General features: G+C 50.6%; 2 protein-coding genes across 5 annotated transcripts; both read left to right on the top strand.

The window, feature by feature from the left end:
• The first annotated feature begins 846 nt into the window (after positions 1-846).
• Wrap53 (WD repeat containing, antisense to TP53) lies at positions 847-17,680 on the top strand. Of its 3 annotated transcripts, none has more exons than XR_015630362.1 (10): positions 847-1,427; positions 1,549-1,647; positions 2,343-2,454; positions 15,521-15,609; positions 15,833-15,923; positions 16,028-16,144; positions 16,599-16,807; positions 16,954-17,057; positions 17,179-17,316; positions 17,420-17,680. XR_015630362.1 is itself a non-coding variant. In XM_087570425.1 (10 exons), exons 3-10 carry the CDS (start codon positions 2,452-2,454, stop codon positions 17,658-17,660), a joined length of 1,008 nt encoding a protein of 335 aa, XP_087426551.1. In that variant the 5' UTR covers positions 847-1,387; positions 1,549-1,647; positions 2,343-2,451; the 3' UTR covers positions 17,661-17,680.
• Positions 17,681-19,284: 1,604 nt separating this feature from the next.
• Efnb3 (ephrin B3) lies at positions 19,285-25,276 on the top strand. 2 transcript variants are annotated; one of them, XM_087572898.1, is made up of 5 exons: positions 19,285-19,771; positions 21,906-22,198; positions 22,384-22,476; positions 22,587-22,691; positions 23,911-25,276. In XM_087572898.1, the coding sequence occupies exons 1-5, from the start codon at positions 19,650-19,652 to the stop codon at positions 23,958-23,960; spliced, it is 663 nt and encodes a 220-aa protein (XP_087429024.1). In that variant the 5' UTR covers positions 19,285-19,649; the 3' UTR covers positions 23,961-25,276.
• The last annotated feature ends 417 nt before the right edge of the window (positions 25,277-25,693 follow it).

Raw genomic sequence — 25,693 nt, 5'->3', positions numbered from 1 at the left:
GTGGGCCACTGCGCTGCTCTTTCCTATCCAGCTAGATAATCATAGTCATCTTTTTGGCTTTTTGAAACAGAGTCTTTGTAGCCAGGGCTGGCCTGCGATTTGCGGCAGTCTTCCTGCTTTAGGCCTTCCAAGTACAGGGATGAACCAACACGGGCAGCTAAATTGTTTTCCCCCTCATCAGCTAAAATGTCACTTTAGAAAGGCTTTTCCTAATATCTCAATCTAACTAACCTGTTCTCCGAGATACTTTATATCACACCACCTTGTTTAATTTCCTGTACAGTCCTTATCACTATCTGTAAAGATTGTTTTCACAGCCTTCAATTGCACAGCAACGGAAATTTGTGGAGATTAAGAACTCGTACACTATTTAATACATTGCTATTTTTTCCAGTTGCCTCGTACAGCGCTGGGTAGGAAATAAGAACTAAATAATAAATGTCGAATGAATGAAGGGAAGGTGGGGGACGGAGGGAGAGAGGGGAAAAAGGACGAGAGGGAGGTGGGGAGAAAGGAAATCTTATTTCGAGGTTGCGGGATTCAAAGCAAGATATTCAAGGGGGGGGCAAAAACTGTAGAAATTAAGCGCCCTCTGCAGGCCAGGGAGGATAGGTGCTTTAAGAATTACCCCCAGGGGATGATAGGGGGAGCTCGTGTGGTTTTTCACCAAGGCCAGTTCAGACTACACCTCCCAGAAACCTCTAGGAACTCTCAAGCGCAGTAGGGTTCCTTCCTTCCCGCCTTACTGCTTAGACTCGGGTGGAGATGCGGCGAGCCTATCGGAAGGTGGCCCGACTCCCGCGAGAGTAAGAAACTCTGGCGGCGCCTAGCGACCCTAGGCGCTTCGCTTTGGACCTTCGTTTCCTCTGTTTGCTTTTGGTTGCGGGGTTCAGCTTACTCTTTCCGGAAGAGGAAAGCAGACTCGGGGCTGTGCAGTTCTGCGCCGGGACCCCTGGGAACGGTAATGCAGTCTAGCCTCGGCAGCTGGTAGCTGGCTCAACGAGGCTCGCCTAGTCTCTGCCTTCCGCTAGCTAAGTCTGCAGAATGAAGACGTCGGAGGAGCTACGCCTAGCTCCGGATAGCCTCCCTTCTGACCTGGTCCCAGCCCCAGTGCTCCAAGCTTCCCCCGCGGACAAAAATACAGACTCTGAACCGGTGCCTCCGCCATGCGGTGGAGATGACCAACTCCAGGTAGCCACAGATGCCGTGGCCAGCTCGGTTGTGTCCCAGGAGCTTCAACAAGGGGACTCAGCTCCTCTGGAAGTAGAATTTAATATTTCCAGTGAGTTGAGTCCTCGAATCGAGGAGCAAGAAGTTCCTGAAAATGCCAGCCTTCCTGTAGAAGAAACGAATCGGCCCGAGTTGGAGTCAGGGGAAGCCATGGAAGGTGTGTCTGAGGAACCCGCTGCAGTGGATGAGGGGGACATGTAAGTGACTCTGGAATCTGAGGAGCCTGGACCTGTGAAAATGACAGCCACCAGTCCTCAGCTCCATTCCTCTTCCATTTTGCTCTGCCGACCCACGTCTGTTTGTCCATCTCCTTTCCAGCTTTTGGAGCTACAGCTTCTCTCAGGTACCCCAATACCTCAGTGGCTCCTGGTCCGAGTTCAGCACCCGCTCCGAGAACTTCTTGAAAGGTTGCAAGTGGTAAGTATGACAGGCAAGGAGATGGCCCGCTTCGGGAGTTTCATCTTAAAACCTACCCATACTTGGCCCCTCGGGGTGGGATGACAGTCCTGTAATCTCAACATTATTTGGCTTGATTTGTCCATAGTGTGAGACCTTGTCTTAAAATAAAAACAGTAACAAAGTCGGGCGCATGCCTTTAATCTGGGCACACTGGAGGAAGAGTCAGGCAGATCTCTGAGTTCGAGGCTAGCCTGGTCTATGGGTCCAGTTCCAGGACAGCCAGGGCTACCTAGAGAAACTGTCTGGAGGGAAAGCAAAACAAAACAAAAGATAAAACAAACCCCAGGGTTTGTAGAGGAGCAATAGAATACCGGTGAGTACCTAGGTTAAGGCTTTTCCCCTTCCCTTCCCCTGTGGCTCCTTACTGCTAATTCTAGTATTGTGGATTTACCCCAGGGTGTCCAGCAGCCCAGCCCCTTTTTGCTTTGTTTTGAGATAGGGTCTTGTCAAGTTGCCCCCTGGCCTGGAGCTTGGTCCTCTGCCTCAGTCTCTCAGTAGCTGGAGTTACAGAAGCGTGTCACCACTCTCCCTCCACACCAGTCTGTCTCCCTTGAGCTGGTGTCTTCTCGAGGACTCAAAGGCTGAATGTAGCCTTAGCACTACAGCTGGAGATTGCAGCTCTGTCGGGTTTTCTAATTTTCCTGTGTTTTTAGGGCCCCTGACGGTTCCTGTATCTTGACCAATAGTGCTGACAATGTCCTACGGATTTACAACCTGCCCCCAGAACTGTACAGTGAAAGCGAGCAGGTGGATTATGCCGAAATGGTAAGGGTAGGGGCTGCACCTTCACCAGCCACCTCGATGCACGGTGGAGCCCTTCCTGCCGATGAACACAGTGTGTCCACGGGTCACCTGTTCACAGACAGGCTCCTCCTTCACCGTGGATTTCCACATAACGTCGTTTTCTGCCTTGAATTAGGAAGTCATTGAAAGACTAGTCAGTCTTTCTGTGTTTTCTGTGACAATGTGTGTTTCTAGGTGTTTATTGAATGATTTCCAGTTGGTGCTGGGGACTGGGGACGGAGCTCGGTCAGTAGAGTGCTTGCCTAGCGTTACACTCAGAGCTCGAGTTTGAGCCCCGACACTGCATCAGCTGGGTGTGCTGACTTACTGGTAATCACAGCTCTCCAGAGGTGGAGAAGAGGGATAAATTCGAGGTCATCCTCAACTGGACAGCAGGCTCTAGACTCCTGTGTTTGGGTTGGGCTTGTGTAGAAGTGAACCGTGGGGCTGGAGAGATGGCTCAGTGGTTAAGAGCACCCAACTGCTCTTCCAGAGGTCATGAGTTCAATTCCCAGCAACCACATGGTGGCTCACAACCATCTGTAAAGAGATCTGATGCCCTCTTCTGGTGTATCTGAAGACAGCTACAGTGTACTTAGATATATAATAAATAAAATAAATAAAAAAAAAAACACCTTATTTAAAAAAAAAAAACAAAAAAAAAACAAAAAAAAAAAAAAAGAAGTGAACCGTGGTTGAAGAGCTGGTTGTGTTTTTCTGGGTGGTGTGCAAATGCATGTCAGTAAGTAAATCATTGCACATTAAAACACATGCTCTAAAAGTCCCAGGCAGGTGCTTACTTCAGCCGGCAAGCTGCAGCGCACCTGAGCAGTGTTGTGAGACTCCATGTCTGTTTGCTCTCTCCCTCCTCCTTTCCATTAATCCCAGCACTTGGGAGGCAGGGGTGGGTGGATCTCTGGAAGCTTGAGGCTGGTCTGGTCTACTGATGGCATTCCAGGGCAGCTAGGGTTATATGGGAAAACCCTGTCTTGATAAAAAAAAACAAAAACAAAAACAAAAACAAACAAACAAAAAAAAAACGAAACAAGATTTCTTTTTAATTTTTAAGTATGGGCATGGGTATGTGCTTCAGAGCTCAGAGGACTCTGCAGGTGGCAAGCAGGCAGGAAAGGGAATCTGGTTCAGGTTGGGTGCTAGGGGGTCTGACCTGAGGTAGTTTATTCCCAGTAGTAAGTGCAGTATAATTTGGGAAACTTTCCTGGTGTAATGCAATCTCAGTGCACAAGGGAGCGTAATTACATCGAGTCATTTTGTCATTTTGTCATTTATTCCAAGAAGATGGACTCTAGAGACTTAGGGCCTGTACTGGCTTTAGGGCCTAAGGAAGGGTCTGGCCTTATCCTGGCTATACAGGTGGTATGGAGGTCATTGGGGCTGTTAGCCACTTCTAGTCCTGGTTGTGGGAACGTGGGGAAGCCTCTGGCCATACAGAGGATACGAAGGCCATTTAGACTGTTAGGCATCTTGGGTCCTGGTTGTGGGAGCCTGGGGACTCCCTGGCTGTGAGGTTCATTTAGATTACTAGTCACCTCTGGTCCTGGTGGAAGGAACTTGATATGGCCTGGTCCAGCAGATAACACAGATCACAGGACTATTGAATGACTTCAGTCCCTAACTTTTTGGATGGAAGAATAGGGTTTTTACCTGGAGGCACAAGGATCTTTGTGTTCCCAGTAGAGAGCCGAGCTGGAGTTTGTAGGTAGTTTGAAACCATCTGACATGGGTGCTGAACTTGGGTCCTCTGCTAGTTAAATGCTCTTAACCTCTTAGCCATCTTTCTAGCCACCTCTTTGAGACAAGTCTCATGCTGGCTTCTAACATATTATGTGGCTGAGACTAGGCTTGAACTCCTAATTTTCCTCCCTCCTTTCAAGTTCTGGAAACTACAGGCATCATTTGTTGTCATGCCCAGGTAAAAAGTTGGTTTTTGTTGTTGTTTGTTTTTAAATTTTAAAATTTTTTTTTTTTTTTTTTTTGGTTCTTTTTTTCCGGAGCTGGGGACTGAACCCAGGGCCTTGCGCTTGCTAGGCAAGTGCTCTACCACTGAGCTAAATCCCCAACCCCTTTAAAATTGTTTTAATGTATATGAGTCTGAATATACATTTGTGCACCACATGCATACCATACAGGACCTATGGAAGCCAGAAGATAGGTCAGATCCCCTGGGACTAGAGTTTTAGACCATTGTTAGCTGTCATGTGGGTGCTAGTAATTGAACCCCAGGTCATCTAAAAGGGCACCCAGTGCTCTTAACTGCTGAGCCATCTCTCAGCATCCCTACTCCCCTACCCTTTTGCAACAAAATCTTAGGTAGAGAAGGATGGCCTCAAGCTCAAAGCAGCTAAATATCCAAGGATGGCCTTGAATTCCTGATTGGCTGGCTCCACCTATAAGAGCTGAGGTTGCCTGCCTAGTGCACATAGGCCCTGGGTTTAACTCCAGCACTGTCGGGAAATCTACACTCTCAGTTTTAAGAGGCTGGAAAGTCAAAGGTTAAGGCAGCATGTAGCAGGATTGTAGAAACAGTCCCATGTCCCCCACTATACCCGTTTGTCAAGCTTCTACCACTAAGCTAAACTGCTAGCCCCTTTCTCGTAGTATACATCCAACAATCTTATCCGGGAACCCAAACTCAGACCTCATTTAATCCTAATTTTCTTTGTTTTTTGTCAGTGTTTGTTTGTTTTGAGATGGGGTCTTGCTATGTAGCCTTGGCTGGCATGAAACTATGTAGCCCATGTAATGTATATGGGTGTTTTGCCTGTATATATGTCTATACCACATATGTGCCTGCAGGGGGCAGAAGAGGGCACTGGAACTGGTCACAGAAGCCTGTGATCTGCCATGTGTGTACTGGGAGTTGAACCCGGGTCCTCTAGAAGGGCAGCCAGTGTTCTAAGCACTGAGCCATCTCTCTACCTGCTTTTTTTTTCTCCTTTTTTTGAGCCACCATGTGGTTGCTGGGAATTGAACTCAGGACCTCTGGAAGAGCAGTCAGTGCTCTTAACCACTGAGCCATCTCTCCAGCCCTTCTCTCCTTTTTTTAATTGGCTTTTTTTTTTTTTTTTTAACATTTCAAATGTTATTCCCTTTCCCAGTTTCCCGTCCATAAGCCTCCTATCCCATCTCCCCCTTCTTCTAGAAGGGTGTTTCTAGCTGCTTTTTTTTTTTTTTTTTTTTTTTTTTTATATATAAGTACACACTGTAGCTGTCTTCAGATACACCAGAAGAGGGCATCGGATCTCTTTACAGATGGTTGTGAGCCACCATGTGGTTGCTGGGAATTGAACTCATAACCTCTGGAAGAACAGTCGGGTGCTCTTAACCACTGAGCCATCTCTCCAGCCCTCTAGCTGCTTTTTTTAATATGTTTTTTGAGACAGGGTCTTACTATGGAGCCCTGGCTGGAATTCACTGTGCAGACTGGCCTCAAACTCAGAGATCCTGTTGTATCTGCTTCTGGATTGTCAGCCCCCCCCCCCCAACCCCCTTGAGATAAGGCCTCATCTGCAGATCGATCTTGAGTTCCATTAAGTAGCCACGGATGACCTTGAATTCCTGATCTTCACGCTTACATCTCCAAGTGCTGGGGTCACAGGCATGTGCCGCGATACCCTGCTCAAAGACATAGGTAGGAAAAAGCCTTTGTGTGCATGTGTGATAAGTGTGTATGCATCTTGGGGCGTGCAGAGGTCAGAACACACTCTGGGTATTGGTCACCGATTTCCACGTTGATTGACACAGGGTCTCTTGTTCAGTGCTGCAGGTGGCCTTTGAGCTTCTGGCGATTGTCTTGCCTCTAGTATCTTGTATCTAGTCATAGTTGCTCTGGGATTACAGGCATCTGGTAGAATTGGGTTGTGGAACCTCGGAAGGAAGGTGAGTGAACTTGATGGTTTGAGGTGGTAATGCCTGTGCGCTGAGGACACAGCAAATACTTGACAATTGGAGCAAGCAGATGTAAACTGAGGGGAATGGGTGCTGTTCTGAGGAAGTAGATGCATGATATCTCAGGCCCGCATGTAGTACGAATCCATTGCTTCTTGTCAGTTATTGTTCAGGTGAGGTTGTTGTAGCAGTTGTTGTTTTGTGATAGGGTTTCTCTGTGTAAGTCCTGGCTGGCCTGAAACTCAGCATGTAGACCAGGCTGTGCTGAACTCTGAACTCTCTGTCTACCTCTGCCTCCTCGGTGCTGGGATTAAAGGCCTGTGCTGCTGCTGCTGCTGCTGCTGCTGCTGCTGCTGCTGCTGCTGCTGCTGCTGGTCATGGCGTTTTGCCTGGTACATGTGAGATAGGCACTCAACCATGGAGCTGCAGCCCTGGTCCTTGTCTTCGTAGTTTTCGTTGTGGTTGTTCTTACTTTTCAATTTTAGAGATATCGAGGTTAGCCACATGGGAACAAACAGCCACATGGTGAGGAAAGGAGCTTTGGAGAAAGTAAAAAGGCTCAGGGAACTTCTTAAAGACAGTAGAAGGAAAAGGAGGGGGTTGGGGGTTTAGCTCAGTGGTAGAGCGCTTGCAAGGCCCTGGGTTCGGTCCCCAGCTCTGAAAAAAAGAAAAAAAAGGAAAAGGAGGTGGACTCAGAGCGGTGGAACCTCACGGTGGCTCACAGGAACTTAGACCTCGTTCTGTGTGACAGTGTCTTACTACACTGGCCAGGTTGGCCCCAAAGCCAGACCTGCTCCTTCCTCAGTGACTGACTAGGCATATGTCAGTGTGCCAAGCAGGTTCAGTAAATTTTTGTTGAACATTGTGTAAAAAGGGCTGTATTTTATGTCCTGAGGAATAGTCAGGCACAAAACAGGCCAAAGTCCCTGTCCACAGTGAAGCTAATATTCTGTGGGGAGAAATAGGTACTAAAAAGGAAGTAAAGTATCACCTGATAGATGCCACAGGAAAAATGAAGCAGGAAGGTAATGGTAAATCACAGGTTTAAGAGACGGCTAAGCAAGGGGCTGGGGATTTAGCTCAGCGGTAGAGCGCTTGCCTAGGAAGCGCAAGGCCCTGGGTTCGGTCCCCAGCTCCGGAAAAAAGAACCAAAAAAAAAAAAAAAAAAAAAAAGAGAGAGACGGCTAAGTAGGTGGGGCAGAGTGCTGCTTGCCTGTCTTGATTGATTTTTGTGATGTACATGGTGTTTTACCTGCATGCATATCTATCATTTATATATTGGGTGCCCTCAGATGCCAAAAGAGGACATCAGAGCGTCAGATCCTTTGGAACTGGAGTTACTGGAGGTTGTCAGGAGTTGTAGATGGTTGTGAGGCATCTTGTGGGTGCTGGAAATCCAACCCCACCCAGTCTAGACCTGGCACATACCTTTAATCCCAGTACTTAGAAAGCAGAGACAGGTGGATTTTTGGGAGTTCAAGGCTAGCCATGGCTACACAGTGAACACAGTGAGACCCTATTTTGGAAATAAGAAAAAAATAAAAAGAGTGTTTGGAGAAGCCCTCTCTATTAAGGCAACACTTAGGCAGAGACCTGGGGATAAAGGGGTGAGTGGAAGTGGAGCCCAGAGGAAGACAGACAGAACAGTGAATGAGCGAAGGGAGGGCTGGAGAGATGGCTCAGCCGTTAGGAACACTGGCTGCTCTTTATTGCCCAGTCTCACGTGGCAGCTCTGACTGGTCTATACTCCAGCTTCAGTGGTTCTAACACCCCCTTTGTCAAACCCTCCTTTGTGAACACCAGGTACACATGTGGTACACACATACGCAGCCAAAAAGAAAAGGAAAAATTACCGTTTCAAAAATAAAAAAATGCTATCTTCCAGTGAGATGACTCAGCAGATAGGAGTGCTTGCTGTGCATACCTCAGAGCTCGAGTTTAATTCATGAGACCCATGAGGAAAGAGAGACCTGTCTCCTAAAGTTGACCTCTGCCCTCGTGTGCACTGTGATGTGCATGCATCCATTTTCACCCATATGTTACAGCAATAGTAAAGGTAACGGAAGGATCTGTAGGCAGCAAGATGGGTGGGGTGCTTGACAAAAGGGGCTAAGTAGGCTGCTAGCCAGAGCTCCAGAGGCTCCATCTTGTGCATCCTGACCTTGAAGTATATGTTGAGGAGGGGAGTGTGAGCCCTGGAGTCTGCTCAGCTCAGGAAGGCATGGACTTGGGACCTGAAGCACTGTGAAAAACATCTCCTTGCAGCTGTTGAAAAGCAGGAGGCAGAAGTATGAGCTGCAGGGCTACAGGCTCGTAAACAGCCCCAGTGCTTAGACAGCGCTTCCGGAAACATGGAAATAAAGGTCAAGTGCTGTCTTGTAAAGTGGTTGGTAATGGTGGCTTTCTCTTTGTTTGTTTGTTGGTATTGAGACCAGGTCTCATTCTACAGCTCAGAATGGCCTGAAGCTCACTACATACCCAAGGCTGACCTCGAGCTTCACACTAGAGCTCCTAACAGTAACATTACAGGCGATGAGGTAGCAGTGAAAATAATTTTATGGTTGGGGGTCACCACAACTGTATTGAAAGGTCGCAGCATCAGGAAGGTTAAGAACCACTGGTCCGCCCTTTCTAGGGAGCCAGTGAGAGTTTGTTAGGCCTACAATGGATTGGTGTGAAGAAGAGGTTATCATCAGAACCTGGACAGGAAAATCTGGTTGCTGGACATGGGCTATCCTGGGCTATGTAGCAAGCTCCAAGCCATTCTGAGCTGCAGAATGAGACTTTGTCTCAAAACGAATAAGCAAACGAAGAGAAAGGCACCATTACCGACCACCTTACAAGACAGCACTTGACATTTCAGTCGTTTCTGGAAACTGTCTAAGTACTGGGGCCATTTATGTGTCTGTAACCCTACATGGTTTTGATTCCTGCCTTTTTTCCTTTCAACAATTATATGCTAAATTTTTTTTTTTTTTACAGTGGTCCAGGTTTCATAGTTCCTGTGTTTAATGGTGTATGTTGAGTGCTTTTGATAGGTTTTGTTTAAAAAAACAAAGCCCTTCTCCTTTGGACATTTGAGTTTCTAGGATTTTAATAGCAGACATTATTCTTCAGCTACTCAGCTGCATGTGAGGCTGAGGCAGGGGGATTGAGAGGTCAAAGCGACCTGGCCTGCACAGTGACTATTACTAAGATTGTTCAGTGGGTATTTCCACATGCTACAGTGGCTACAGTGGTCTTTCCCCTTTCTCTTCCTGTCAGGAAAGCCCCTTTCACTGCCCGCCTACCCCCATTTCTGTTTTCTGTGTGTTTTTATTTAGTTTGGGTTTTTTTGTTTTTTTGTTTTCTTTTTTGAGACAAGAGTCTCACTTTGTAACATGGGCTGGCATGGAACCCAGAGATGAGCCTGCATCTGCCTTCCTACTGTTAGGATTAAAGACATGATCTGTCACACCCAGCAAAAAAAGCTGAGGCAGGTTTTTATATGAAATTTATGTGTAAGAAATACCGTAGCTCCCATAGTGTTTGTGAATGTGGACATATGTCTACATCATATATCTATATATAGGTATTTCTTTATATGTTAATGGTTTATGATATAGAGAATTTGTTTTCCGAATTTTTCTTGTGCCTTCTATTTTTCTTGTTGTTAGCAATCTGTGTGTGAACTTGTTCCTTTGCAGCCTTGCTGCAAAGGTTTCTTCCCCCATCCCTGGTTTGTTTTGGGGTTCAGACTCTTAGCTTTATCCATGTTTATTAGAGCAGAGCTGTGTCCTCACCTGGTTCCATTTTATAGGTGGGGTCTTGATATCCCAAACTGACCTTGAAGTTAGATCTTTCTGCCTCAGCCTCTGGAGTGTGGGATTACAGGCATCTGCCCTTAGCTCTAGCTGAGTGGTCTCACTTTCCATGTCTGAGAGCTCAGTGTTTGAAAACCGGTAAGAGTCAGTTACAGTAGGACTGTAACTCAGGGCTGGCGTGCCTGCCTAGTGTATGAAGACGTTTTGGTATAGCTGGCCCTCTGCCTGTGCTTCCACCATGTACAACTGCAGAATATCTGATAAAACGTACTGAACACGTTTGGAACGTGTCTTCTCTCGTCATTACATCTCCTAAAGCATTCAGCATAGCAGCGATCCCTGTGGCATTTACACTGTAGTAGTGATTAAAAGTAACCTGGACATTGAGGCATGTGAGAGGGTTTGTGTAAGTTCTATGCAGATGCTACAGCATTTTACATAATCTATGAGACTGACCATCAACAGATTTTTGGTATGTTGTGGTACAGAGAAGAGATTGGATTTCCATATACCTGTGTGAACTAGGTCCTTCTCCCTATGTACCTTCCCCTCTTACCTTCTCTGTCTTTTCAGAGCTTTCTAGATCTCTTAGCTCCTCAGCCTGTCTCCTGACTTGTCATACCGTGTGTTCTTGCTGCCCCTCTGGCCCTCTAAGATACTCTGCATCCTTGGTATCCTTTTTGTATTGGTCAGAGAGGAGTCCTCATCCCCCGGTGCAAGAGCCAAGATTTCCTACTTCTGAGGATGTTGGCTCCTTAGCTCTCTGTGTCTCCATCATCATTGTGGCCTCAGTTAAGTCGGAAGCCAGAGTGTCATCCTGTAATCTCCTTCCCTGCCCTCCCGCATCGTTAAACTCTGATCTCGTTAAGCCTGTCTAATCTTGCTAATCACCCATTTTACTCCATCACCCTTGGACTTTATCAGGATCAGTTAATTGGGGCCTCACGTTCCTAACAGTGCTGCCTGTCTCCATATGCTCATGAACCTTCCTTACCCACTGGAGAGGTGGCTCAGTGGTTAAGAGCACTCGTTCATCTTGCAGAGGACCCAGGTTTTATTCCAAGCACCAAAATGGTGGATCACAACCATCTGCAACTCCTCTTGCAGGGGATCTGACACCCTTTTCTGACCTCTGAGGGCACTGGGCACACATGTGGTGCACATCCATACCTGCAGGCAGAGTGCTCATAAATGTAAAATGAAAATAAACGAGTAAGCCTCTGTCTTGCCCTAGATGTTGAGAGCACTGCTGATCAGAGCAGGCAGGATCCTCAGACTCCGTTAGACATGACAGTGAGGGGCAGAGAGCAAGGGAGTGTGAAAGTGTGGACAGCTTTTCAGAGGAGGGAGCACCTGGGCTCTGGAGGGATTTACATTCCATCAGGAGGAGTTACAGAGCAAGGGGAGGAGTATCATTATAAACAGACTGCTCTTAGGAGGCCTGTGGCTGAGAATAAATGGAATTGCTATCTCTTGGGGCCTGAGAATCAAAGTAGTGGATATTGTGATTTTTGTTTGTTTGTTTGTTTGCTTGCTTTTCAAGTCAGGGTTTCTCTGTGTAGCCCTGGCTGTCCTGGGACTCACTTTATAGAACAGGCTGACCTCAAACTCACAGAGATCCCACTTGCCTTGGCCTCCTGAGTACTGGGATTAAAGGCGTTATCAATAGAGAGGATCAGTAGGGATCAATAGTAGAGATGAGTTTTTCTTTTTCTTTCTTTCTTTTTTTTTTTTTCGGAGCTGGGGACCAAACCCAGGGCCTTGCACTTGCTAGGCAAGCGCTCTACCACTGAGCTAAATCCCCAACCCCGAGATGAGTTTTGATAAGTGAATTACAGGTAGGAACAGACAGTGGAAGTCTTCACAAGGAAAAAGGTCTCCGTGGAGTCTCTGAAATACTTCAGCAGGAGAATGAATGATACTCTATAGAATCTGAACTTACAAAGTCTTGGGTCCAGTGTGGAGCATGGATGGGTAGGTTTGAAAGTAGGGTGGAGGGAGGTCTGGAGAGCACTGGGATGCTGCAGAAAAGCTGGCAAGAAGGCTATGGCTTGTGATGGGCTCTCAGGAAGAAAGATGAGTGAGGAGACAGAACCCTGGAGGGAAATTTGGCAGATTGGTGTTGGGCTAGGCCAGGAATGGAAAGACTGGTTAAGGATGGGGTGTTAACTTAGTTGGCTTTTCTGTGGCTGTGAGTAGAAACAAGTGGCACTGTTTACTTACTGGCTGTTCCCAAGCTCATGTTTAGCCACCGTGGTTTTTTTTTTTTTTTTTTTTCTTTCTTTCTTTTTTCTTTTTTTCGGAGCTGGGGACCGAACCCAGGGCCTTGTTTAGCCACTGTCTTAATATAGTCCAGGTTCACCAGCCCAGGGATGGCATACCTACAACAGGGTGGACCCTCCTACATCAACCAGCATGGAGAAACATACCCACAGGGCAGTGTGGTCTATGTGATCCCTCAGTGGAAGTTCCCTTGTCCTCTGTGCTTCCTGTCAGGTTGGCAGCTGAAGCAAGTATCATAGGTGCACACTAGACCTCAAGTCAGTACAGGGGCCCAGAACAGCAGCTGCTGGGTCTGCTAAGGATCAATAGAGCCTGTGGGAATCTAAGTGGAGCTAAGCTATCCCTCAGGTAGGCAGCGGTATGGATTCAGGGTGATGGGGTCAGGCTGGCCTCACTATTTAGTTCTCTGAACTAGTAGTGTCTTTTATCTTTGTTTCCCAAGCTCTGGATTCATAGCATGTGCCACCATATGTGGCTTAATTTTCTCTGTATTTCTTAGGCACATCGTTCTATAATTTTTTAAATCTATCTTTTTTTTTTTAAAGATTTATTAATTTATTATATATAAGTACACTGTAGCTGTCCTCAGATACACCAGAAGAGGGCATCGGATCTCCTTACAGATGGTTGTGAGCCACCATGTGGTTGCTGGGAATTGAACTCAGGACCTCTGGAAGAGCAGTCGGGTGCTCTTAACCGCTGAGCCATCTCTCCAGCCCCCTAAATCTATCTTTCTACTAAGTATTTAAACGGTATTACACCAAGCTCTTTGTTGACTTCACCCAATTGTGACTTCATTTTCTACGCTGTCACCCTGTGTGCCTACCATCCTTACTTTAGCTGCCAAACTGACAGGAACCTAGAGTCACCCAAGAATGAGTATATGAAGCAAAAGTTAAAAATAGGGCAAACTATCTTATGTTCACTTTACATTATGGATGGCAAGACCAAGTTATGCCGTAACAAAACACCATTTCACAGCCAGCGAACAGAAAAGGCAGGCACGGCCATAGCTGCTTGTAATCCCACCACTTTGAAGGCTGAAGCAAGAAGAGGAGCAGCCTCTGGCTTTGTGAGACGTCAGTGTTTTCCGGAGCTCAGCCCTGTTTACTCTCAGCAGCAGCATTTAAAAGTGCCTGGCGTTCTTTTTCTTCCTGGCATCGCCTGCATCTCGTTTTGTTTTTGTAGTGAGGAGGATCAAAGCTAGGGCTTTGAGCCACATTCCAGCACACTGTCAAACTTAAAATTATTTTGTTTTTTGCGTGTTGTTATTAGAGCGTGTGATGTAGATACCGGTGCGGGTGTGCTGTGGCAGCCTTGCCTTCTCTCCTTCCTTCTTCCTGTGAGATCAAACTAAGGTTTGCACAAACTAAGTTGCCTTCACCCACTGAGCTCACTCACTCCACCCCTGTTTTTCTCCGTTTTTATTTTGTTTGGAGAGAGTTTCATGTAGCCCTTTAAACTTGCCACTATCCAGGATTAACTTTGAACTCACTGTCCTCTTGCCTCTCTACCTCTGGAGTACTAAGATTATTGGATTACAGGCCCGAGGCATTTATGCCTGGTTTTATGTGGTGCTGGGGATCTAGCCCAGGGTTTTGTGGCTGTCAGGCAAGCTCCGCACCGACCCAGCCACTGCCCCTTGTCTTTCAGTATTTGAGGCAGTATCTTCCCATGGACCTTAGGTTGGTCTGTAAAATTTTATTTTAGATTTATTATTTTTGCTAGGCAGTAGTGGTCACACCTTTAATCCCAACACCTGGAGGCAGAGGCAGGCAGATCTCTGTGAGTTGGAGGACAGCCAGGACTACACAGAGAAACAAGAACAAAGGAACACATTTTTGGCTGCCTTGATCCTCTAAACCATCTTTCAGTCCTGGCCTAGTATTCTTCAGGCATCACAGGTTGGCCTTGAACTCACAGCAGTTCCTCCTGTCTTGGGTTCAAATAAATGCTGGGGTTACAGGCAAGAGACCGCTGGATAGAAAGGTCATAGGTACTTGCTTGTTTGTGGCAGAGAAGATTGACCCAAGGGCCTCATGCTGGCCAGACAGGTCTTCTACCACTGCAGTGTGCCCACAGCCCTCGCTTTGCTTTTTAAGTGTTCATTTGTGTGTTTGCTGAGGATGCGGCCTGCTCAGTAGAGAACCTGTCTCACAAACATAAAGCCCTTGGTTCCTTTCCCGGCAAAACAGCCTTGTGATGACACACACCTGTGACCCTGTCCTCTGGAGGTGGAGGCAGGAGGATCAGAAGTTCAGGGCCAGGTACTGGAGAGATGGCTCAGTGGTTAAGAGCACTGACTGCTCTTCCAGAGGTCCTGAGTTCAATTCCCAGCAACCACATGGTGGCTCACAACCATCTGTAAAGAGATCTGACGCCCTCCTCTGGTGTGTCTGAAGACAGTGACAGTGTAGTTATATAGAATAAATAAATTAAAAAAAAGAAGTTCAGGGCCAGTCTGGGATCTAGGAAATCCTGTCTGGGGGCAAATATCTGGGGTGGTGCTACAGGTAGAGATGTTAGATTTCTAGAGCCATACACTGGAAGGAAAGAACCTATTCATCACTTGAGGTCGTCCTCTGGCTTCCACATGGTGCAGTGCTGTCTGAGCACACACATGCATGGTATTTCAGATGTCCTTGCAGCTTTGCACTTTTATTTATTTTTGCATTGCCGACGATCGGACTCAGGGCCTTGCGAGTGGCAGGCAATCAATGTTGCCGCTGTGCTAAATCCCTAGGGCCTGGTAATTTTTATAAGGGATAGAATGCCACAGACCCTGATTGGTTCTTTGTCTTTAGATTAGGGTATTATTTGTATCTTCCACAAGTGTTTAAAAGAATTCTGAATCTGCTGCCTTTGGTGGCCCGGCCTGACAGTAGTGCCTGAGTTGAATGCTAGAACAGTAAGGGTTCTGTTCTTTGTGCCCCACCTGCTTTCTCCTACCTCCTAAGTTAGTCTCCCACTGTCGCAGCTCCCCTCAGGCAGTGTACAAGTTTTTGCCTGCTTTCCCCCGCCAGTGACTCCAGCGTTCCCACATCTCTGTCCAGGTTCCTGTCCTGCGAATGGTAGAGGGTGACACCATCTATGATTACTGCTGGTATTCTCTGATGTCCTCCACCCAGCCAGACACCTCCTAGTAAGTGGTAGTGTCTCTCACTGTGCACTTCACTGTGGTCCCCATCATCCCCTTACCCAGCCCACACATCCAGTTTCAAGAAGGGCTACCAGGAAGGAGGGAGGGAGGGAGGAAAGGAGAGAGAAGGTGCTAAGAGTGTCCTTCTGACAGAAGCTGAGAGGGCTGGGCACTTGGCTTCCCTTTGACAGTCAGAGCCAGGTCTGAGTGACTGTGTTTCTCTTAGTGTGGCCAGCAGCAGCCGGGAGAACCCAATTCACATCTGGGATGCATTCACTGGAGAACTCCGGGCTTCCTTTCGTGCTTACAACCACCTGGTACTGACTCCCCTGCCCGGCACTGTGCTCCCTGTGGCCTGGCCCTCCTTCCTGGAAGAGAACTGAAGCTTTGCAGACCTTTTCCAGCCCTCTCTTGCCCCTAGGACGAGTTGACAGCGGCCCACTCACTCTGTTTCTCCCCGGATGGTTCCCAACTCTTTTGTGGCTTCAACCGGACTGTGCGTGTCTTTTCCACATCCAGGCCTGGCAGAGACTGTGAGGTGCGAACCACATTTGGTAAGCCTCCAAGGTGGGGGAGATGAGAGAGTCTTTCCTGGGAGGGGGCCTTGAGTGAGCTGGGGCACCTGTGGGAACCTGGGAGGCACGTGCCAGCTCCAGAGAGACAGAAGCCTCCGAGCATGGAGGAGACTCCTCAGGCTCTTGTGTTAGACAAGCATTGTACCACTGAACTTTAGAAAGGTGAAAGCGAAGGGGAGTCCCGTTCCCTGTAGGCCTTTAGTTCTCTATCCCTTCCAGGGAGAAGTTGGGTGTGAGAGGGAAGAGGGATGCTAAGTTCATTTGGGAACTGAGTGATCTGGGAACCATTAGAGATCTTTAGATTGCTTTCGACAGTCAGTGGGGGAATGAGTCCCAGTACGCACGTCAGTCCAGGGCAGGTGGAGGTCTGTAGCTAGTTAATGTCCTGTGCTAACTGTTTCCTTGTTTTCTCCCCAGCCAAAAAGCAGGGCCAGAGTGGCATCATCTCCTGTCTAGCCTTTAGTCCAGCCCAGCCCCTCTATGCCTGTGGCTCCTATGGCCGCACCCTGGGCCTGTATGCCTGGGATGATGGTTCACCTCTTGCCTTGCTGGGGGGCCATCAAGGAGGTATCACCCACCTTTGCTTTCACCCTGATGGCAACCTCTTCTTCTCAGGAGCCCGAAAGGTACTGGACAGGGCCCAAAGCACATGGGTAGTCAGGAGTGGGATGTCATTTGTTACGTGTTGAGACGTGCCAAGTACGAGGGATTCGGGGAGGCCGAGGTGGAGTCAGAGGAGAGGCTGACTCCAGACGTCTGTTCTTGTCCTCAGGATGCTGAACTTCTGTGCTGGGATCTCCGGCAGCCGGGCCACCTCCTGTGGTCTCTGAGTCGGGAAGTGACCACCAATCAGCGCATCTACTTTGATCTGGACCCGTAAGTGGTTGTGGCCCCTCCCAGGCTCAAGTAAGACTGTCAGAGTCTTGCCGCACCTGGATATGAATGGCCTCTACCCCACGGGCGGTGCCAGTGTAGCACAAGTCTCCTTCTTTCCCAGGAGCGGGCAGTTCCTAGTGAGTGGCAACACCAGTGGAGTTGTCTCCGTGTGGGACATCAGTGGAGCGTTCAGTGACTGCAAGCAGCTGGAGCCAGTGATGACTTTTCTGCCCCAGGACGACTGCACCAATGGAGTCAGGTCCTCAGTTCACTGAAGGAGCTTGGGGCCAGGGTTTGGGAGGAAGGTGGATCTCTCGGGGATTGTCCTGACCTAGGTGCTGACAGACTGCTCTCTTCTCCAGCCTTCACCCTACCTTGCCTCTGCTGGCCACTGCTTCTGGCCAGCGCATGTTTCCAGAGCCCACCAATAGCGGGGATGAAGGTGAGCCGGAGCTGGACCTTCCCCTGCTCTCCCTGCGCCACGCCCATCCTGAATGTCAGCTACAGCTCTGGTGGTGTGGAGGGGGACCTGACCCCAGTAACCCTGATGAGGACCAGGATGAGAAGGGACAAGGAAGGACAGAGGCTGTCGGAATGAGTTAATATAAAGACTTTGTATCACACTGGAGTCATTGTGTCTGTTTGGGGCGGCACGTGACTGGTGGGAGTTTGGTAGGGGCGGCAGTAGGTTCCTTTGTCCAGCATCTGTGGGGTCTGGCACATTGTTCCCAAAACCAGGGGCTGAGAGGTGGGACCAGGCAGGAGCCAATGAGGGGCTGAGCATGGTGTGAAGTCAAGCAGGTGGGGGTGGGGTCTCGTGCCATTGACTGTGTGGTTGCTAGGCAACTTGGTAAACCGAGGAGCAGACCTGTTTGAAATCTCACTCCTGAGGTGGCTGCATCAGGGGTCCGGGTGAACTGGCCTGGGCAGGGGGTGGCAGGAGCTTGGTGTCAGGCTGTTGAGCGTATCTGTGTGAGACTAAGTAGACAGTGACAGACAAGTTAGTGCTGATGGCTGCACACCACACTGTTTACCATCATGCAGCTGCAGAAGAGAAGGGTGCAAGACACGGTGTCCCTCTGCACCCCAGTAGGCAGAGGCAAAGACACCCAGGAAGGAGAGAATGGAAAAACACAGCTGCTGCTTGTTGGTCTCCCCCTAGGCTGCAGCGCCCGGGCAAGGGGCTTGCTTGTTCTTCGTGCTTCTCCATCTGTCCACTCTCCCCCCTCCCCAGACACCTTGTCAAATACCCAGAATCAGAGTCTTTGAAGAGATGTTGTCAACGGGGCTAAGGTGGGGACCTCAGTCAAAGGGAGAAAGGAGCAGCCTGTGGAGGATTGGGCAGGAAGGAGAGGAATGTCGCCCCTGCCGGGAGGTGCTGAAAGCCTTGGTTCTTACACCCAAGAAGGCAGCTCCTCCCTTCCCCCAGGATAATTGGAAACAGCCCTTCCTGTGGATTGCAGCTTTGGGGTTATAGGTACCCCCTTTCTTCTCCCAGTCTTACTTTTCTCCGTGATCACCCAAGAAGGGCCAAAATTTACTACTCCCTGGTCTTCACCTAACCCACAGAAAACAGTAAAGGGTCAGAAAAGCTGTGACAAAAGAAATTCCAGGAAAGGGGGAGTTCAGCAGCCTAGGTTGTGTTTTCGGGGGGTTTTCCGAAACTCCCCTTGTGACCTTGGGCAAGTCACGGGGTCCCCTCTCAACCTGGTTATCTCTGCCCCCTCCCACTTCACGCAGGTAGCCCATCAACTTAGCGTTACTTTGTGAAGTGCCTAGCCTTCAAGGTTATCATTATCCTCTCCAGGCCGCCCGGAAAGCCGCGGTGTTGTTTTGGAATGGAAGAGGAGCAGGCAACGGGAGCAAAGGGGGAAGCTTTTTCGGGGTGGAGAGGGCAAGAGCCTTTCTGGATGCTAGCGAGGAAGATTCCAAAGGCTCGGGCAATCGGAGGGCAGGAAGGAAAGCAAGCAGAAACTCAGCCAGAGACGGACACTGCCAGAGACAAAGGGGGCGTGAGAGACCGCGCCGGGCAGCGAGGCGGGGTGGCGGACGGGAGGTGCGCGAGGTGAGGGAGGTGTGGGGGGCGTGGGCCGCGGGATGCGACGCCCGCTCCGACTGAGCTCCAGCTCCGGTTTTTCCCTCCATCATGCTCTCCCCCTCCCCGCCTCTCCTTTAACTCCCCCCTCCTGGGCTCGGGACTGGTTTCCTCCCTTAGCCCGCTGCCCTCAATCCCGGCGAGGCTGGGGCTCCAGCTCGGTGTCTCCTTCTTCGCTGCCTTGCCCGGCGCCCCATGTCGCCCCCGCCCGGCCCTCTGCTCCCCATGTCCCCCACGTAGCCCGGCGCACAAATCCCGAGGTGCGGCGCGTGGGCCGGGGGTGCATAGGGCGCCTGCAGACGGCCCCTGCAAGGGTTCTAGTGGGGCTGAGCGCTCTGGAGCCGGGGCGCAAGCATCGCAGAAAAGAGGGTCCTTGTGGGAGCTGGGGGTGACTAGCCACCCACCAGGGTGACTGGGGCTCCACAGCGTGGTAGCCACCCCTGGGGGTGAGAGACTTTGGGGGAGTTGGTGCCCCGCCCCCAGGCCTTGGTAGGGTCATGGGGGGCCCCCATTTTGGGCCAGGGGGTGTGCAAGTCGGGGCCCTGCTGCTGTTAGGTTTTGCGGGGCTGGTGTCTGGACTCAGCCTGGAGCCTGTCTACTGGAACTCGGCGAATAAGAGGTGAGTGGCCTGGGACTGGGGAGACTCCAGTCCCATAGATAAGGGATATGGCAGCTTTCAGACTACCGGGCTAGGATTCCGAGCCGAGCGGAGGCTGGCAGAAGGGTGCTGTGGCACTGAGGGGAGGTGACAGGTTACAAGACAGAGCAATGATCTTGGGAGCCAGACTCCTAGTCTCACAGAGCTGGATGTGGGTGGTGATACCATGTGTCAGGAGTTGGGAGACCTTAAAGGGGCAAAGATAAAGTTCCCGGGCAGCAGAGGGCAATGGAGTGGCTATTTGGATCTGGTGAGACTTGTGTCATCTGCGTTGAAGGGAGCCTGGTTAATGTCAGCTCTCAGGAGAGAGGTGCTGAATGGGTGCTGCTGAGGTACTGAGGGGAAGGGCAGGGACGCCTAGCTCCCAGGAGGCACTCTGTGTTGCAGATGAGAGGGAAGAGGGTTCAGTTTGGGGCTATAGAACAGCCCACCCAAGGTTCCTTGACTCTCAGTCTGTGTTCACAGCCAGAGGACTAGCGAACCTTTGGTTGAACAGTTTGTTGGCTAGGACGCATTCTTCCTGGTTTGGTGGATTCTCTCTGGAGCACCCTCAAGGCTCCCTCCTTCCCTCTTGCTACTGGAGTCTTGAGGGTACCACTGACCTCTTAAGTCATCTTGGCTGCAAACTCTCCCACCGGGGACTCCCATTGCTTACTTTGCTTGGAAAGAGGCCAAGGGTCAGTCACACAGGGCAGACAACCTATGGGAGGTCATCTAAGTGATTCGCCTCCCTCAGTGGCATTTCCTATCCCCACCAGCCCAAGAGTTCTGCGTTTCAGAAACTTCTTCCTTCGCTGGGCGGCTGTGAGAGAGAGGTCGTGGGAGGGGGAGTGGACCTGAGAGTTCATCAGGTGTTGGTCTTAACACTAGCTCTGCTGTTTGCAGCTGTGTGCTCTTAGGCAGGTCACTTAACCTCTCTGAGTTTGTGTCTTCAGTCCTTACAGCTGTTATGAGGATTGGAGACAAGGTATTTGGACATATTGTATACTCATGAAAGGAGAGGTAGGATTGGGTCTTTTTGTTTCTGTTTTCTTGAATCCTGGCCTCCCACCCTGTTCCAATCTTGGTACCCCCCTCTCCCTCCCATATCTCAGTGGGAATAATCAATCTCAAGCTCTCCTACCCGCCAGCCACTGCTGACTGCAGTTTTGAGCACTAAGTATACCTTGAGGATATAAATTGGGCTGTCCTGATAGGGTTGAGACAAGGCATTGGGGCTTTCTGAGGTTCTTTAGGATGTTGGGTGGGAGCTGGTCACTAGGCTTCTGGAAAGATGTTGGGTAGCAGTCTTGTGGGACCCTGTTTCAACTATGGATGCACAGGCAGGGCTTGCTGTGGGAGGCAGGTTGTGGCTCTGCTGGGCCCATCCGTTCCCTGGCTAGCTGGCCAAGGAGATGTTGCTAGGAGTTTATGTCAGCTGTGTGACAGAAATCAACTACTTCAACTCCATGGCAGCGGAGCACTTCCCTCAAAAAGTTTAAGCCCTGAGGTGGAATGCAGAAGAACGCTGAGTGGTTGGCACCTATGCTTTCATTCTCCTCAGCCCCATTTTGGTCACTGCCAAACTAGCATTGGCCTCGTGTCTCATTAACTGACTAACTTGAGGGAACTGGTCCATCTCATGCCCCCCACACCGCAACCTTTACCTTCCTTCCTCTGCCCTGTAATTCAGTGGTGGCCTGGAGGAGGGGGAGGTTCCATCCCCATGGTTGACTGCCATGGAATAGTGAAATCACCTGGGAGGGGTAGGCTGTGTGGTTCCAGAGAGGCCAGCTCCTTGGTAACTGGCATCCTGTTGCCATGGCAACGGCACCGGTGATGGAGCGGGAGATGGCAGTGTGCATGTGGTGAGGGCGGGCTGAAGAGTGCATTTGGGCACACCAAGGGGCAGGAGACCTCTGAGCCTGGCTTCCTGCTGCTTCTGATGTGAGCTTGCAGAGCCCTTAGTGCCCGGGCTTACTGAACACAGGACTCAAACAAAGGCAATGGGCGGGAGCTAAGAACTGCTGTCCTAGATGGTTGGGAGTGAGAGAGGGAAAGCTTTGGGCGCCACACCCCTGACACCTCTTCCCTGCCTACCTTGTCTTCCCTGTAGGTTCCAGGCAGAGGGTGGTTACGTGCTTTACCCTCAGATCGGGGACCGGCTAGATCTACTTTGTCCCCGGGCCCGGCCTCCTGGCCCCCACTCCTCTCCTAGTTATGAGTTCTACAAACTGTACCTGGTAGGGGGTGCCCAGGGTCGGCGTTGTGAGGCACCCCCTGCCCCAAACCTTCTTCTCACATGTGACCGGCCAGACCTGGACCTCCGCTTCACCATCAAGTTCCAGGAATACAGCCCTAACCTCTGGGGCCACGAGTTCAGATCCCACCACGATTACTACATAATTGGTACTGCCAGACATCGGGCAGGGGCAAATAGAGTGTCCCTGGGATGGAGGGGGAGGAAGGTTAGGACCATTAGAATCCACCACTGTGCGTTCAGTAGTGCTCCCTTGGCATTCAGTAGTGCTCCCCCAGGGAACGGGAGGGCTGGACCCAGGAGTACTGACCTGGGTTCCTGTTCTTATTTCCAGCCACATCAGATGGGACCCGGGAAGGCCTGGAGAGCTTGCAGGGAGGTGTGTGCCTAACCAGAGGCATGAAGGTGCTTCTGCGAGTGGGACAAAGTGAGTGGGGCCAGGGGACACCTGCTAGGAGCCGAGGGAAGTTTAGGTGGTACATGCAAACCAGGAGCAGTTCTTTCAGCCCCTCTTTCTTACATCTTTCCCATCTTCAGGTCCCCGAGGAGGAGCTGTACCCCGAAAACCTGTGTCTGAAATGCCCATGGAGAGAGACCGAGGGGCAGCTCACAGCCAGGAGCCTGGGAAGGACAGCATACCAGGTAGGAACCAGGAGCCAGGCACTGCCTCCTCTGCTGTCAGACCCCAGCCGCCTTGCCTTCACCCTCTCCCGCCCTCCCTCTCCCGTTTTTTGGGGGCAGTGATACAGGAAAGAGGAGAAGAGAAGATGGGAGGGTGGGAGGGAAGTGGAAGCCAAATGAGGAAAAGACTCAATTAGAACTAATTAGCCAAGTCACTGCTTCAATCAGGGCTGTCAGAGAAAGGGGGGGGGGGTGTACATGGCAGGGAGCTGGAGGCTGGACACCTGGATTTCGATCTGGGCTTGGGGGAGGGAATGTGGGGTACCTAAGGGTCCTGGGCACTACTGGGGAAGCCCATGGGGACCCCCAGGGCTGGGTGTATCCAATATCCAGATGGTTCCTTCAGCCCCTCCCCCTCTTTCCTCCTTCACCCCTTCCCTGCCAGGTGACCCCAACAGCAATGCAACCTCCCGGGGTGCTGAAGGCCCCCTGCCCCCTCCCAGCATGCCCGCGGTGGCTGGGGCAGCAGGGGGGCTGGCGCTGCTCTTGCTGGGCGTGGCAGGGGCTGGGGGTGCCATGTGTTGGCGGAGACGGCGGGCCAAGCCTTCGGAGAGTCGCCACCCTGGTCCTGGCTCCTTTGGGAGAGGAGGGTCTCTGGGCCTGGGTGGTGGAGGGGGGATGGGACCTCGGGAGGCTGAGCCTGGGGAGCTAGGAATAGCCCTGCGGGGTGGTGGGGCTGCAGATCCCCCCTTCTGCCCTCACTATGAGAAGGTGAGTGGTGACTACGGACACCCTGTGTACATTGTGCAGGATGGCCCCCCCCAGAGCCCTCCAAACATCTACTACAAGGTATGAGGGCTCCTCCCACTTGGCTCTCCTCAATCCAGTCGCCCATGGGGTGCTCCTCCAGTGTAATTTGTGGTATGAGGTACACCTGCGCCATGACTTTGGCCCCCTTTGCCCCACCGGCTCTTTGGCTCCTTCTGGCTATAGCCCCCATCTCCAGTTTTAGGATCCCTTAAGACTCGACTACACCTCTTCCTGCCCTCCCTCTGTCTCTGCCTCTTAGGGGAGGGGGGCACAGGCTCAGCCTCCTTCAATCACTACACAGGTGTCCTTTTCCTTCGCCCACCCAGAGTAGGGGTGGGAACGGTCTGTCTTTTGGTTGGCACCTCTTTCTGCCTCTCACCGTTTTTCTCTTCTCTATTTCTTATTCTCTCTCTCCCTCTCCTGTGTCTAGGTCTGTTCTCTTCCTCCTCCCTAGCCTCCTCCTCCTTACATCTCCTTTAACCCTCTTGGCTTCTTGTCCTTCCTGTGCCTCTCACGTGTCTCCTAGGTTGGGGCATCAAAGTATCTCTCCCTCGGCTCTTGGCCCTTTCCAACTTTTCATACCAACTGCTCCCCTCCGTCTGCCAAAAACGGGGGCTTCTGGGGGTTGGAGGGGAGATTCTGGCACTCTACCCCCCCAGCTCCAGGCATGGGCACAGGGCCTCTTTCCCTGCCTTTCTATGTACTTACTCCAGCCATTTGGGGTGGTTACTGGGCCACAGCAAACTACCCTGAGAAGAAGTGTCCTGTTGTATCCAGTGGCTGATAGGAAGACATGAAGCAGTGAAGACATGATGGACTGGATCTGATGCTAAATGGGCATCAGATAGGAAGTGACTTGTTCCAGACAAGAAGTGACCAGGCCTGGACAGAAATGGCCTGGGAAGTAAGTGGCAGCAGCAGGAACTGGAAGTGCCTTCGTCCAGAACAGGAAGTCGCACTTCTGAAATAGGAAGTGGTCTGGCTGGAATTCCAAGTGGCTTAGTCTGGGGAGGTGGTGGGGGTGGGGGTGGGGGCATGGGAAGTGGATGGTTCTTACCCTGTGGAGAAAGGGGCAGGAGGAACCTCCTGTGTTAGGAGGAAGCTGGAGCTTACCACTGTGAGAGGACAGATGTGGACTGAGAATTTTCTTAGTGCTCAGTGGCACTTCCCAAGGACTCCCCTCCCCTTGTGCTCTGTGCGGTTTTTAGGACAGCTAAGATGACTGCCACCTGTTGTGGCAGGCCCGATTTGTCTTGTTCTCCCCTTACTGTACCCCGATATAATCTCTGTTGATCAACAGGACTACCCCAAGAATCCACATGTTCTCCCCCGTAACCAGGCAGCTGTCTGGTTCATGCCTTCTTCCCTTCAAACCCAACCCAGCGCCCTTGTTAGTGAAGAGGTGGTCCATGGACTGATGACAGTTATTAGCACTGGATGCTGTTTCCATAGTGACAAGCCTATACCTCTTCCCACCCTTTAGTGCGCAGTGGGCTGCTGCTTCAGTATCCTCCCAGCTCAGTTTTATTAGATCAAAGCTGCCCTTGGGCACCATGTTGGCCACCTCAATCACCAGCCAAAATGGTCGCTTTGTCCACCAGAGGTCAAGCCATCTTTCTGGCGCTGTAGTTCCCAGCTCCTTCTAGGGAACAGGAAGTTGATATTGCCATGGGGGAGGTGGCGGGGTGTGGCCGTCACCTCAATAGTTTTACTGTAAAAGGGAAATTTGAACAAGAACAACAAAAAAAAAAAAAAAAAAAAAAACAAAGAAAAAAATAAAAAACTTTAAAAGTTGACCAGAAGGCTGGAAAATGACTGGACATGAATCTGGGAGGGGGGGGGATGGCCAGAATGGCTTTCAGGTTGAGGGTGGGTCACAGGGAACCCCGGGGGGCCTGGGGAAAGAACATTGGTTGGAGTGGTGAGGTGGGCAGTTTCTGGAGAGGGAATCATGGGCTCAGAAGGCAGAGGAAGGAAACCACCTGTAGAGAGGAGCTGCTGGAACACGCCAGGAGTGATATGTGCCAATACTGGTCACACATGGGGGAGTACTGTGCTCAGCCAAAGCACGTGGGAGAGGACACAGTCACCATTAGCAGCATCGTGATACTAATGTGCACTTGTGTGAGGGAGGTTCTGTTCCCTACGACCCCTCCCCAAGGTACTTGGGGAGTGTTGCTGTAGGGGATAGAGCTGATCAAAAAATTGCAGGA

Source organism: Rattus norvegicus, chromosome 10, assembly GCF_021556685.1.
Source record: "Rattus norvegicus strain SHRSP/BbbUtx chromosome 10, alternate assembly SHRSP_T2T, whole genome shotgun sequence".
NCBI classification, from domain to species: Eukaryota; Metazoa; Chordata; class Mammalia; order Rodentia; family Muridae; genus Rattus; species Rattus norvegicus.
The sequence above is the reverse complement of the archived record's forward strand: the minus strand, read 5'-3'. Positions and strand labels throughout refer to the sequence as shown.

Coding starts and splice junctions, on each gene's coding strand:
- Efnb3 (XM_087572898.1), top strand. CDS start 19,650: ATGGGGGGCCCCCATTTTGGGCCAGGGGGTGTGCAAGTCGGGGCCCTG. Junction 19,772..21,905: donor TGGAACTCGGCGAATAAGAG/GTGAGTGGCCTG, acceptor TCTTCCCTGTAG/GTTCCAGGCAGAGGGTGGTT. Junction 22,477..22,586: donor GCTTCTGCGAGTGGGACAAA/GTGAGTGGGGCC, acceptor TCCCATCTTCAG/GTCCCCGAGGAGGAGCTGTA.
- Wrap53 (XM_087570425.1), top strand. Junction 16,161..16,598: donor TGAGGTGCGAACCACATTTG/GTAAGCCTCCAA, acceptor TTTTCTCCCCAG/CCAAAAAGCAGGGCCAGAGT. Junction 16,808..16,953: donor TCTTCTCAGGAGCCCGAAAG/GTACTGGACAGG, acceptor TCTTGTCCTCAG/GATGCTGAACTTCTGTGCTG.